General features: G+C 38.1%; 3 protein-coding genes across 4 annotated transcripts; 2 read left to right on the forward strand and 1 right to left on the reverse strand.

The window, feature by feature from the left end:
* The first annotated feature begins 252 nt into the window (after positions 1-252).
* Positions 253-1338, forward strand: LOC6035676 (lipase member H). The gene has a single exon (XM_001845758.2). It carries the CDS (start codon positions 294-296, stop codon positions 1311-1313), a length of 1020 nt encoding a protein of 339 aa, XP_001845810.2. The 5' UTR covers positions 253-293; the 3' UTR covers positions 1314-1338.
* Positions 1339-3520: 2182 nt separating this feature from the next.
* Positions 3521-4930, forward strand: LOC6035677 (beta-1,3-glucan-binding protein). Its single transcript, XM_001845759.2, has 4 exons — positions 3521-3653; positions 3715-3809; positions 3871-4025; positions 4088-4930. The coding sequence occupies exons 1-4, from the start codon at positions 3521-3523 to the stop codon at positions 4836-4838; spliced, it is 1134 nt and encodes a 377-aa protein (XP_001845811.2). The 3' UTR covers positions 4839-4930.
* Positions 4931-8599: 3669 nt separating this feature from the next.
* On the reverse strand, positions 8600-9972 carry LOC6035678 (phospholipase A1). Of its 2 annotated transcripts, none has more exons than XM_001845760.2 (3): positions 9704-9972; positions 9458-9623; positions 8600-9394 (listed from the first exon to the last, which is right to left on the reverse strand). In XM_001845760.2, exons 1-3 carry the CDS (start codon positions 9786-9788, stop codon positions 8668-8670), a joined length of 978 nt encoding a protein of 325 aa, XP_001845812.1. In that variant the 5' UTR covers positions 9789-9972; the 3' UTR covers positions 8600-8667. The 2 variants fall into 2 exon arrangements, with proteins under 2 accessions (XP_001845812.1, XP_038110837.1); XM_038254909.1 differs by having other exon boundaries at positions 9458-9647.
* Between the last annotated feature and the right edge of the window lie 2178 nt (positions 9973-12150).

Genomic DNA, 12150 nt, shown 5'->3' on the forward strand with positions numbered 1-12150 from the left:
GAAAAACTTGACACCAAATTTACAAATCATCACCGATTATGTCGATAATTCTGCCTTGCAGGTTAATTTCGTGAAAGTTTGAGCTGCAAAGGTCAAAAGTGGGATCAATAAACCATGCAATTCGTGTAATCACTTGTGACGTTGATGACCGAAATAGCCCCCAGTTGACGTTGGTCAAAACATTTACTTATCATGAGTTGGGCTTTCCGCCTCGGTGGGGTCTGATAAGGGTTAATCGGATATCTATAAAGCTTCAAAACACCTTAAGGCTCTTTTAGTAAAACAACTTCAACATGTTCGCACATAAAATCATACTGCTGGGTCTTCTGGCAGTTGCCGCAGCCCTGCCTTTAGACCAGACCAACTGGCAGCTTGTCCCAGGCGCCGACGGTCGTCTCCATCTGATCCACACAAACCCATACAATGTACCTCAAACCCTAGATGACATCCCAGAAGTTCAATTCCAACCTGAGAGTGACATCATTTTTCGGCTCTTCACTCGCAGCAATCCCACGGAACCACAGCTGATCTCGATCAACGACGCCGCATCGATCCTCAACTCCAACTTCAACCCCTCACACCCGACCCGGATCACCATCCACGGGTGGACCAGCAACGGCAATGACGCCATGAACACTAACATCCGCAACCGACTGCTAGCCTTCGGAGACTTCAACGTCATCTCGGCCGATTGGAGCGTTGCGGCCAGCAATCCCAACTACGCGACCGCACGTAACTCCGTTGGTCCGGCCGGTTTTGGAGTCGGTCGACTGATCGATGAGCTGATCGCCAACCACGGACTGGACATCAACAACCTGTACGTCATCGGTTTTAGCTTGGGAGCTCACGCCGCTGCCAACGCCGGTAAACACCACGGAGGTCGCATCAACACCATCATTGCGCTAGATCCAGCTGGTCCCCTGTTCTCGGCCGGACAATCCGACGCCGTTGCGCCCACCGATGGTTTGTACGTGGAAACGATCATGACCAATGCCGGACTGCTAGGCATCAACGTCCCGCTGGGTCAGGCAAACTTTTACGCGAACGGAGGACGAACCCAGCCCGGATGTGGCATCGACATTAGCGGAAACTGTGCCCACTCGAGGGCACCGGCGTTCTATGCGGAGTCGATCGGAGCAACGGTTCCGTTCCGATCAACGCGATGCGCTAGCCATGACGAGATTTTGGGCGGAACGTGCACGCAGAGTGGGCCCGATGCCAACCTGGGAGGACAGCCGTCGAACTATGGTCGCGGAGTGGCTGGAATCTACGCGCTGACTACGAATGCGGAAACGCCGTTCGCTCAGGGATGAATAAAAATAGAATATTTTTCCCAGAGTTTTTTTTTTGTTTGAAAAGGTATTGTCTTTCATATGTTTATAGGATCTATTCAAAAACTATAGTTTTGTTCTTTCACCACCAACACTACTTTTTACTTTTTACTTTTTACTTTTTACTTTTTACTTTTTACTTTTTACTTTTTACTTTTTACTTTTTACTTTTTACTTTTTACTTTTTACTTTTTACTTTTTACTTTTTACTTTTTACTTTTTACTTTTTACTTTTACTTTTACTTTTACTTTTTACTTTTACTTTTTACTTTTTACTTTTACTTTTTACTTTTTACTTTTACTTTTACTTTTTTTTACTTTTACTTTTTACTTTTACTTTTTACTTTTACTTTTTACTTTTACTTTTTACTTTTACTTTTTACTTTTTACTTTACTTTTACTTTTACTTTTACTTTTACTTTACTTTTTACTTTTTACTTTTTACTTTTACTTTTTACTTTTACTTTTTACTTTTACTTTTACTTTTACTTTTTACTTTTACTTTTTACTTTTTACTTTTTACTTTTTACTTTTACTTTTACTTTTACTTTTTACTTTTTACTTTTACTTTTTACTTTTACTTTTACTTTTTACTTTACTTTTTACTTTTTACTTTTACTTTTTACTTTTTACTTTTACTTTTACTTTTACTTTTTACTTTTTACTTTTACTTTTACTTTTTACTTTTACTTTTTACTTTTTACTTTTACTTTTACTTTTACTTTTTACTTTTTACTTTTTACTTTTTTTACTTTTACTTTTTACTTTTTACTTTTTACTTTTTACTTTTTACTTTTTACTTTTTACTTTTTACTTTTTACTTTTTACTTTTTACTTTTTACTTTTTACTTTTTACTTTTTACTTTTTACTTTTTACTTTTTACTTTTTACTTTTTACTTTTTACTTTTTACTTTTTACTTTTACTTTTACTTTTACTTTTTACTTTTTACTTTTACTTTTACTTTTTACTTTTACTTTTTACTTTACTTTTTACTTTTTACTTTTACTTTACTTTTTACTTTTTACTTTTTACTTTTACTTTTACTTTTTACTTTTTACTTTATTTTTACTTTTACTTTTTACTTTACTTTTACTTTTTACTTTTACTTTTTACTTTTACTTTTTACTTTTTACTTTTTACTTTTTACTTTTTACTTTTTACTTTTTACTTTTTACTTTTACTTTTACTTTTTACTTTTACTTTTACTTTTACTTTTTACTTTTACTTTTTACTTTTACTTTTTACTTTTACTTTTTACTTTTACTTTACTTTTTACTTTACTTTTACTTTTACTTTTTACTTTTTACTTTTTACTTTTTACTTTTACTTTTACTTTTACTTTTACTTTTACTTTACTTTTTACTTTTACTTTTACTTTTACTTTTTACTTTTACTTTTACTTTTTACTTTTTACTTTTACTTTTACTTTTTACTTTTACTTTTTACTTTTACTTTTACTTTTTACTTTTTACTTTTTACTTTTACTTTTACTTTACTTTTTACTTTTTACTTTTACTTTTTACTTTTTACTTTTTACTTTTTACTTTTTACTTTTTACTTTTTACTTTTTACTTTTTACTTTTTACTTTTTACTTTTTACTTTTTACTTTTTACTTTTTACTTTTTACTTTTTACTTTTTACTTTTTACTTTTTATTTTTTACTTTTTACTTTTTACTTTTTACTTATTACATTTTCAACAGCTTCATTTTCGAAAACTTCAAAAAGCGTTTTGTAGATCTCCACAAGACGTAGAAATTGATTAAAAAGGTTTCAAAAATGTTGCGACATCCCGGAGAAATCGACAAACTACAAAACGTAATGCCTGAGCGTAAAAAGAGGTTTCTCTGTAGTGATCTTGAAAAAGAGAGTACCAAAGCCAATTAGTTTTTTTTTGTATGAAGGACAAACATTTTTTTAAATAGTCATCCCTGTAAATATTTGTTTACAAAATTTCGAAAAATTATTTGCAAAAACAAAATATGAAAAACGCTTTCCAGCTTTTCAAACTCATAAATATTTAAAATTAAATATCAAACAACCAATTGCCCAACAGCTTATCTCATTCCACCTGCAAACATCCTATTAATGGGTTTCTCTGTTTTGATGAATAAACCCAATCGGCTAGACATTGTGTATCTGACGCCGCCGCAGCATCACCACTCCATATAAATGCTCTCCCGAGAAGATGAGTTGCCCATTGAACATCACGATGCAGAACGATTACCTTATCACGCTGCTGGTGCTAGTTTCGCTTGCAAGCATTTGCCTAGGATGTCGGCGCTCTTCAACGACTGTTTCCGGTTCGAAAGCTCCAAAAGGTAATTAGTTATGCGATAATCTTGATCATTTGAATAACCAACCAATTTTGGTAACTTACAGGACGCATTTGTAAAAATCAATTGATATTTGAAGATAACTTCAACCAGTTGGACAGATCGGTTTGGAAACATGAAAATTCCGTTGCTGGAGGAGGTGTTAGTACAGTGATTTGTTTTTTTAACGGATTCAGCTTGAATCAATACTTTTAATTTGTAGAACTGGGAATTTCAATGGTACTCTGGAAGCGATCGCAACTCTTACGCTAAGGATGGCAAGTTGTTCATAAGACCAACACTAACGGCTGACGAATTTGGTGAAGATTTCCTTACAAGTGGCTCAATCAATCTGAACCAAGGATCGCCGAGCGAGCGGTAAGTCGGAGAACATACTATTCAAAGAAAATAAAGTCGCTAAGTTTCCTTTCGATCTTCAGATGCACCGACGATCCAGGGTTTGCGCAAACATTTTACGGCTGCGAACGAAGCGGCAGTTATGATCGCATTCTGAACCCGATCCGGAGTGCCCGACTCCGTACAAAGGACACCTTTGCGTTCAAGTATGGAAAGCTGGAAATCCGCGCCAAGCTTCCCGCCGGAGATTGGCTGTGGCCTGCCATGTGGATGTTTCCTCAGCAGGACTCGTACGGGGTTTGGCCCAAGTCGGGCGAGATAGACCTTGTAGAATCCCGTGGAAATCGGGAGTTGTACCAGGACGGTAAGCACATCGGTGTGAAGTGGTTGTCGTCCTGTTTGCACTTTGGAGAGAGCTGGAACCAAAAGTCGGAGCAGTGTGGAACCCACGCTCAGGGCGGACTTGCTACGCAGTTCAACAATTACGAGATGACTTGGACGAAGGACGTCATCCAGTTTGGAATCAATGGAGTTGTTTATCGAACAGTTACTCCGTACGAGGGATTCGGGAAGCTAGGTGGATTCGGATACAATCCGTGGCCGCAGGGCTCCAAAATGGCACCGTTTGATAAGGAGTTCTTCCTGGTGGTGAATGTAGCCGTCGGGGGTAACTTCTTCCCGGATAACGTGAGGAATCCTCACCGGAAACCGTGGTACCAGGGAGCTCCCAGTGCGATGACCGACTTCTACAAAGCAAAGTCGGACTGGCTCAGCACTTGGGATGGTGACGATGCTGCCTTGCAGGTTGATTACGTGAAAGTTTGGGCTGTATAGGTCAAATGTGGCATCAAGAAACAATTCGAAGGCTGTCATTTATTTTCAAATTAAGGTTTTAAACTTAATAAATCAATGCTTCGTATCAGTAATCTCAAGTAGTTTTGGGACAACATTGAATAGATGGAACGTTGTTAAGATGATGACTTCCAAAATTGCCTATTTTTTCGTTAGACGGTATACATTTTGTTTCGTTTTCAATATTTTCACAAAATTCTTTTCAAAAGATGTTTAGAATAGAACCCTCAAGTGTTGATTCTTTATGGATACGATTTTCTTCTTCTTCATATAATTTTGAAACGCATTTGGGTAATTCTCTACCAACTCACACGAAATCGGGAAAAGTTGCCCCGACCCCTCTTCGATTTGCGTGAAACTTTGTCCTAAGGGGTAACTTTTGTCCCTGATCACGAATCCGAGGTCCGTTTTTGATATCTCGTCGGTACGACCCTTCCATTTTTGAACATGCGAAAAAGAGGTATTTTTCAATAATTTGCAGCCTGAAACGGTGATGAGATAGAAATTTGGTGTCAAAGGAACTTTTATGTAAAATTAGACGCCCGATTCGATGGCGTACTCAGAATTCCGAATAAACGTATTTTTCATCGAAAAAAACACTAAAAAAGTTTTAAAAATTCTCCCATTTTCCGTTACTCGACTGTAAAAAAAATTTTGAACATGTTATTTTATGGGAAATTTAATGTACTTTTCGAATCTACATTGTCCCAGAAGGGTCATTTTTTCATTTAGAACAAAATTTTTCATTTTAAAATTTCGTGTTTTTTCTAACTTTGCAGGGTTATTTTTTAGAGTGTAACAATGTTCTACAAAGTTGTAGAGCATAAACATCACAAGTTATCGCGATTTTACGAAAAAAAGTTTTGAAAAAGTTACTTTTTGCGTTTCTCTTTGTTTCGTCGTCCGTGTCTGTCGCGGGTGACCATGAACGGCCATGATCGATGACGACCAACTTTTTCAAAACTTTTTTTCGTGAAATCGCGATAACTCGTGATGTTTATAAGCAAACCCCTTATGTCTATATATCAAAATTTTTGTAATTGTCTGCTCTACAACTTTGTAGAACATTGTTACACTCTAAAAAATAACCCTGCAAAGTTAGAAAAAACACGAAATTTTAAAATGAAAAATTTTGTTCTAAATGAAAAAATGACCCTTCTGGGACAATGTAGATTCGAAAAGTACATTAAATTTCCCATTAAATGACATGTTTCAAAATTTTTTACAGTCGAGTAACGGAAAATGGGAGAATTTTTAGAACTTTTTTAGTGTTTTTTTCGATGAAAAATACGTTTTTTCGGAATTCTGAGTACGCCATCAAATCGGGCGTCTAATTTTACATAAAAGTTCCTTTGACACCAAATTTCTATCTCATCACCGTTTCAGGCTGCAAATTATTGAAAAACACCTCTTTTTTCGCATGTTCAAAAATGGAAGGGGTCGTACCGCCCCTCCGTCACGAGATATCAAAAAACGGACCTCGGATTCGTGATCAGGGACAAAAGTTACCCCTTAGGACAAAGTTTCACGCAAATCGAAGAGGGGTCGGGGCAACTGCTGTGTGAGTTGGCGGAGAATTACCCATTTGATTTAGAACAAAAATTCCAAGAACTCCAAGACTCGAAGAATGTATCAACCGGATATGCTGATTAGGGCGTCCCTAAAAAGTGGTAAAAAATATGAGATTTTCTTCTATCAATCGATTATTTGTCGTTTACGTCACATTGTGAGAGAATCTTATGCTTTTTTCATGAAATCAAGCAGAACAATGTAAATGGGCCAAAGCCGAAGTGTAAACAAACAGTCTGTCCTGCTTACGTCAGTGGGTGTTTACATTAGGAACGAGCAGGACAGACTCTTTGTTTACACTTCGGCTTTGGCCCATTTACATCGTTTTGCTTGAAATGTTATAAAAATATCGTTTTTGAACAAGCATGCAAAAATATCCAAAATATATGCCTTCCCGTTTGTAAACATAGTAGCCAATGCTAAAAACGCTTCTATACCGTAAACCGGGGTGATTTTGATAGGATTTCAATTTGTTTTGGAATATTTTCCAACAGGTAAGGTTTATCTCAAGATAATTATTTTTAAGCATTTACTGGGGTAAGCCACACAAAGTCCATACACTATTATGGAAACAAAGTTTTTTCAATAGTGTTTAGAACAAAAAGTTACGTTTTTTAAGAGTTTAAAATCCGGGGTGACTTTGATAGTCATAATTTTTTCGTTTAAATCATATTTTAGATGTTCAAACTTTATTTGTACATTAAATGTACCATCACTAAAGTAGCTGATATAGTTTTTTTAAAGAAAAAATACTAAGTTTATATTTAGTCACCTAAGTTTATAAGCTTTTTATCAATATACATATAAATTTGAAAATTATTTAAAATTCGGAATTTGGCCTGAAACTAGTTTTATTTCTAAAATTATAGATTCATATTGCATTTTATACTGAATTCGATGCACGAATCAAAAGTTTTCACATCTTAACGGAAATTTGTTAAACTGAAATTGCCTATAAATTTGTAATTTTTTTTATTGTGTTTGAAACACATATTATTTATCAATGGTCTAAAGAATACGAAAATGCATTACGCTTTCCGATTGAAAATCATGTTCATTGAGTTAATCATGACTTTTTGAGCAGTTTAATATAATGACTTTCATCAACATTTTCTAAACTATAGTTAAATAACTTTTAAAACTTTTCAAAATTTTATGAAAAGTTCTTCTTGAGGTACTTTGAACACTTCTCTACCACGGTCAGTATGATTCTAAACCGTTCGGTACGTATTTTAATTGCACTTTTCATTTTGCGGAAAATCGCAAACCTATCAAAGTCCCCCCGACTATCAAAGTCACCCCGTTTTACGGTACCAAGAATATTAAAAACGTCACTTTTTGTTATTTAGGCAGGATAATGTATTAAGGTGATGCCTTCAACTTTGTATCATTTCCGGAATTGTTTTGGCCGAGGTACCTTAACGGAATCTGGAATATCTCCAGTAAAATTGGACCATATATATCCCATTTGTGAAAATTTAAAATATGGATCTATTTCAACCGGAAGCATCTCATTTCGACGTCGTCGTTCCGAGAAAAACGCGTTTTAATGTTTGACCTTGAATAAACAAAAACGAAAGCACGCAATGTAAACAATAACAAACACGTTTTGTTTGGCTGACCATTCTGTGCATTGTCCTGAAGTTTGGTTGAAGTTAGTTGCTGGAGTCCCGAGTTATAATTAAAAATGTTTACGGTAGTCTAACTTGTACGTGCGTCAAACGCATCCTGACTTGAAATCCCTTTGCCCTTTGTCGCACTTACATCAATTTTCAGGGAGTGACAAGATAGCACGACAGGATTGAAACATCTTTTATATGTAGAGTAACAAAAAATTTCGGAGCTTTTTCGGTTTTCATTGAATATCTTAGGATTGAAATCGAATTTTAGGGATCTGTGAAAGATGAGGCATTGTGAGCTGCACAAAATGGCGTTCTTAACTCAATTTGGCTCAAAATGAACGTACGACAAGTTAGCACGATGGCGACGATTTGGTCAATTCTTCCAACAGTTATAAGATTTTTAAGGAAAAATAGGGATAAAATGACTAACGGACCGTTTGAGAGTTCAAGTTGCTTTCAAGAACTCGAATCGACAAGAAAATTCATCTTCCCCTTTCACCTTGAGCGTCATCGTTGGAAACACCTCAAATGACGAAACGATTCACGACACAATTTGCAGCTTCCATTATAGATTTATTTCCATAACACAGGTCTCTCATCAATCGCTCAATTTCCACTCTCTAATAGTTATAACCCAGCGCATACGGGGGATCCACCGACGTCACCACCACGTAGATGCCTTTCTCGTTCTCGTACCTCGGGGGATCTCCCCCCATTAGGGCTTGCTGCTTCAGGTTGTAGCACGTTTTCGTCTTCAGCTCGTTGTAGTCGTCACACCGGGCGCCCCAAAAGCCCTTGCAGTCCTTCGCTAGCGATTCCATGAAGAACTCGATCGACCTGCCGTGGCTGCACGATTCGGTCAGACAACCGGGTTGCTTCTTGCCATAGTTCACGTACAGGTCGACCTGTCCGATCGGGTGCGGATAGCCGGAGAATTGTGTGTTGGTGTGGATCACTTCCACGTACTCGGCATCGTTCGCGCTCAGCCGGGTGTCGGGTTCGTCTTCGAAGAAGTTGATCGAGGCGGGATCGAGGCCGAAAATCGTTTTGACCCGACCAACTGTGACGAGGTGGCCGGCGTTTCCGGCTATGTGTGCTCCTAAGCTGTGCCCGATTAGGAAGATTTCGTCCATCTTGGTCATGTTGGAGCGTACGATTCGGTTGATGAGATCGGCTACCACGTAGCCGACGGCCAGGGTGTACTGGGAGGCCCGGAGGTACGGTTCCGCGGCTCCCTTGTTCCAGTCGACACCGATGACGTTGTAGTCTCCCCGTTCCAGGTAGGCATCCTTGATGCCACGGATCGCCAACGAAGTTACGTTGTTCATCCAGCCATGAATGATGATGCTGTTGAGAGGAGTTAAGAGACCTTGCGTTACAACGCACTTTGGCTAATGATCGCGAGCTTACCGCAGGGGCAGACTGGTGTTGTAGAACGTGCGTGACAACGAACCGGCATTTTCAATTGAAAACACGTGCGACTCAATCTCCGTGAGGGGCGTGTACAGGTAGAAGCGAACGTCCCGCTTGGCGCTAAAACTGGGTGCAAACCCGATCCGGTTGGAACCGATCGCCGCTGAAACAAACGAACGAAGCGATGCTTCACGATCACTAATCTGGCTGTGGTCCTCGAACCACCGAGTTCTGCATACTCACGATCGGTCGTATCTTCCGCTAGCGCAACTCCACGCACCAGCGTCAACGCCAGTACAGTCTTGTAGATCACCTCGATCGCAACCATTGTGTCACAACCTGTACACAGCACTAAATTCCGTTTCGTTCAGGCGTAGAACTTCAGGGGTCACAGACTGCACCACAGAACCACAGCTTATCACACTCTGCGGGGTGCTTCCTTGCGCGACAATCAGAAACAAAAAACTGCAACGCTTGTTACAAAAACGCGCACCACACCGGCCAAGGTTACTTTCCCGACTGGCAAAAATTCAACATTTTTGGGACCGGCCCCAAAAACTTTCGCGCAGGTTCCGGTCAACTCCACGACGACTTTCGGTGCAGACATTTGACACCTTGATCTCGAACTCTTGGGCAGTTGGTCTGGTGGCTTGGGTTTGAGCCTCATTTGCATATCAACGTGTTCGCGCCAGATGACTCAGGGTGCAGAAGCGCCATGCCCGAAATTTGATGGAAAGCAAACATAAAGTGATACGATGCCCGACGACCGGTGGAGCAGGTTTTTTTGTTGTTAGGTGAATTAATGTGATCAATTGCATAACGCGTGTATGTTGGTTCAGGGATTGTTGTGGACGGAAACGTTTTCAATGGCAGGGTGCATTTTATCATAAAATAGACTAAACTAGTAAATAAATCATCGGTAGATTTAGCAATATTGAACTCGAGAATCAACTGTATTTTTAAAAACATTAAACATGTTTTATGCAACCAATCAAACTTAAGAGGCAGAATTTGTAAATATTGCTCGGTTTGTTCTAGAGGTCGTATCGAGGTGCTCCGATTTGGATGAAACTTTCAGCGTTTATTTGTCTATACAAGAGATGAACTCATGCCAAATATGAGCCCTCTACGACAAAGGGAAGTGGGGTAAAACAGGCATTGAAGTTTGAGGTCCAAAAACATGAAAAATCTTAAAATTGCTCGCATTTCCGTAAAACTTCATCAATTCCGACTCTCTTAGATGCATTCAAATGGTCTTTTGAAGCCCTTCAAAATGTGCTATAAACAACCAGGATTGGTTTGACTTTTTCTCATAGCTTATGCAAATTACTGTTAAAAATTGATTTTTTCAAAACCTTAATAACTTTTTGCAACAGCCTTCAACACCCATACTCCCATAGGTCAAAAGATAGGTAGTTTCATGGACCATAAGCCTACGGTATTAACTTTTTGGCCAATCGCAGTTTTTTTCATAGTTTTTCGATTTTTCTAGAACAAACATTTTGCAACGTTAGTTTTTGCCCTGTGTACCAAATATGGGCCCTCTACGACAAAGGGAAATGGGGATGTATGTAGCACATTTTAAAATGCTTCATAAGACCCTTTGAATGCATCTAAGAGAGTTAGAATCAAGTGATCAAGTTTTACGCAAATGGGAGAATTTTTTTATTTTTCATGTTTCTTGGACCTCAAACTTCAATGCCCGTTTTTGGCATGAATTCATCTCATGTATAGACAAACAAACGCTGAAAGTTTCATCCAAATCGGAGCACCTCGATACGACCTGTAGAACAAACCGAGCAATATTTACAAAAACTGCCTCTTAACAATCTAAAATGTCTGAAGATATTCTTTCCCAACCCTATTTTAAACTGGCTTCGATCTTAAAAATTCGCCATAAATCCATGATGATTTCCATTTTTCAAAGACATCTAAGAAAGAATTTCTAAATCTAGAGATATAAACAAGATCCGGTGTTGATAAGATATTATTTTTTTTACAAGTAAGGCTGTGGAGGCGAATCTCTGACCATTTATAGTGTGCCTATCAACTTTCATTAAAGCAAAAACTGTTTTATTTTTAGTTTGAATTCAAAAACTTATTGTTATTTACTGTGTATTGTTTTCTCCTGAAATCTTCCCTATTGTTGAGTCTGTTTATCTGTTGCTATTTCTTTTGTCGCGGTGTTTTGTTACAATTTTTGGTCCTAAGCATGTTATAAAAGTTTACCAAAAGTACAATAGTTATATTTGTGTTAAACCAAGCAAAATAAAAATAGGAGATAGGTGGTAGCTGAGAATTAAGAGAAGAGAAACCCCTTTGTGCGATGTTTCAGGTACATCCACAGTAGTTGACTAAACATACTGCGAATCAAAACAATACCGTCTACAATCACAAATTACTTCCCTTTCCCACATTGTCGCGCCCCTTTCTTTTAGCCGTCTCGACTCTGACCCGCGGTGGTCAAAGGTTTACGATCCGTTTCCACAGGCCACCAGCTAGGTCATCATGAAAACCAAGCCAACGTGGAGGTAAGAAAATAGGACACTTGCAAGGAACCAGAGCTATACTGTTCTGATCAAGATAATTCGGATGATCTAACAGAACTACGGATGTAGTTAGTTACGCTCCTTCCAGGATGTTCCTTACGTGGACGTCAACCGAAGAGCACGCAACAAGGTCAGTGCCAT

This window comes from Culex quinquefasciatus, chromosome 2 (assembly GCF_015732765.1).
Source record: "Culex quinquefasciatus strain JHB chromosome 2, VPISU_Cqui_1.0_pri_paternal, whole genome shotgun sequence".
NCBI classification, from domain to species: Eukaryota; Metazoa; Arthropoda; class Insecta; order Diptera; family Culicidae; genus Culex; species Culex quinquefasciatus.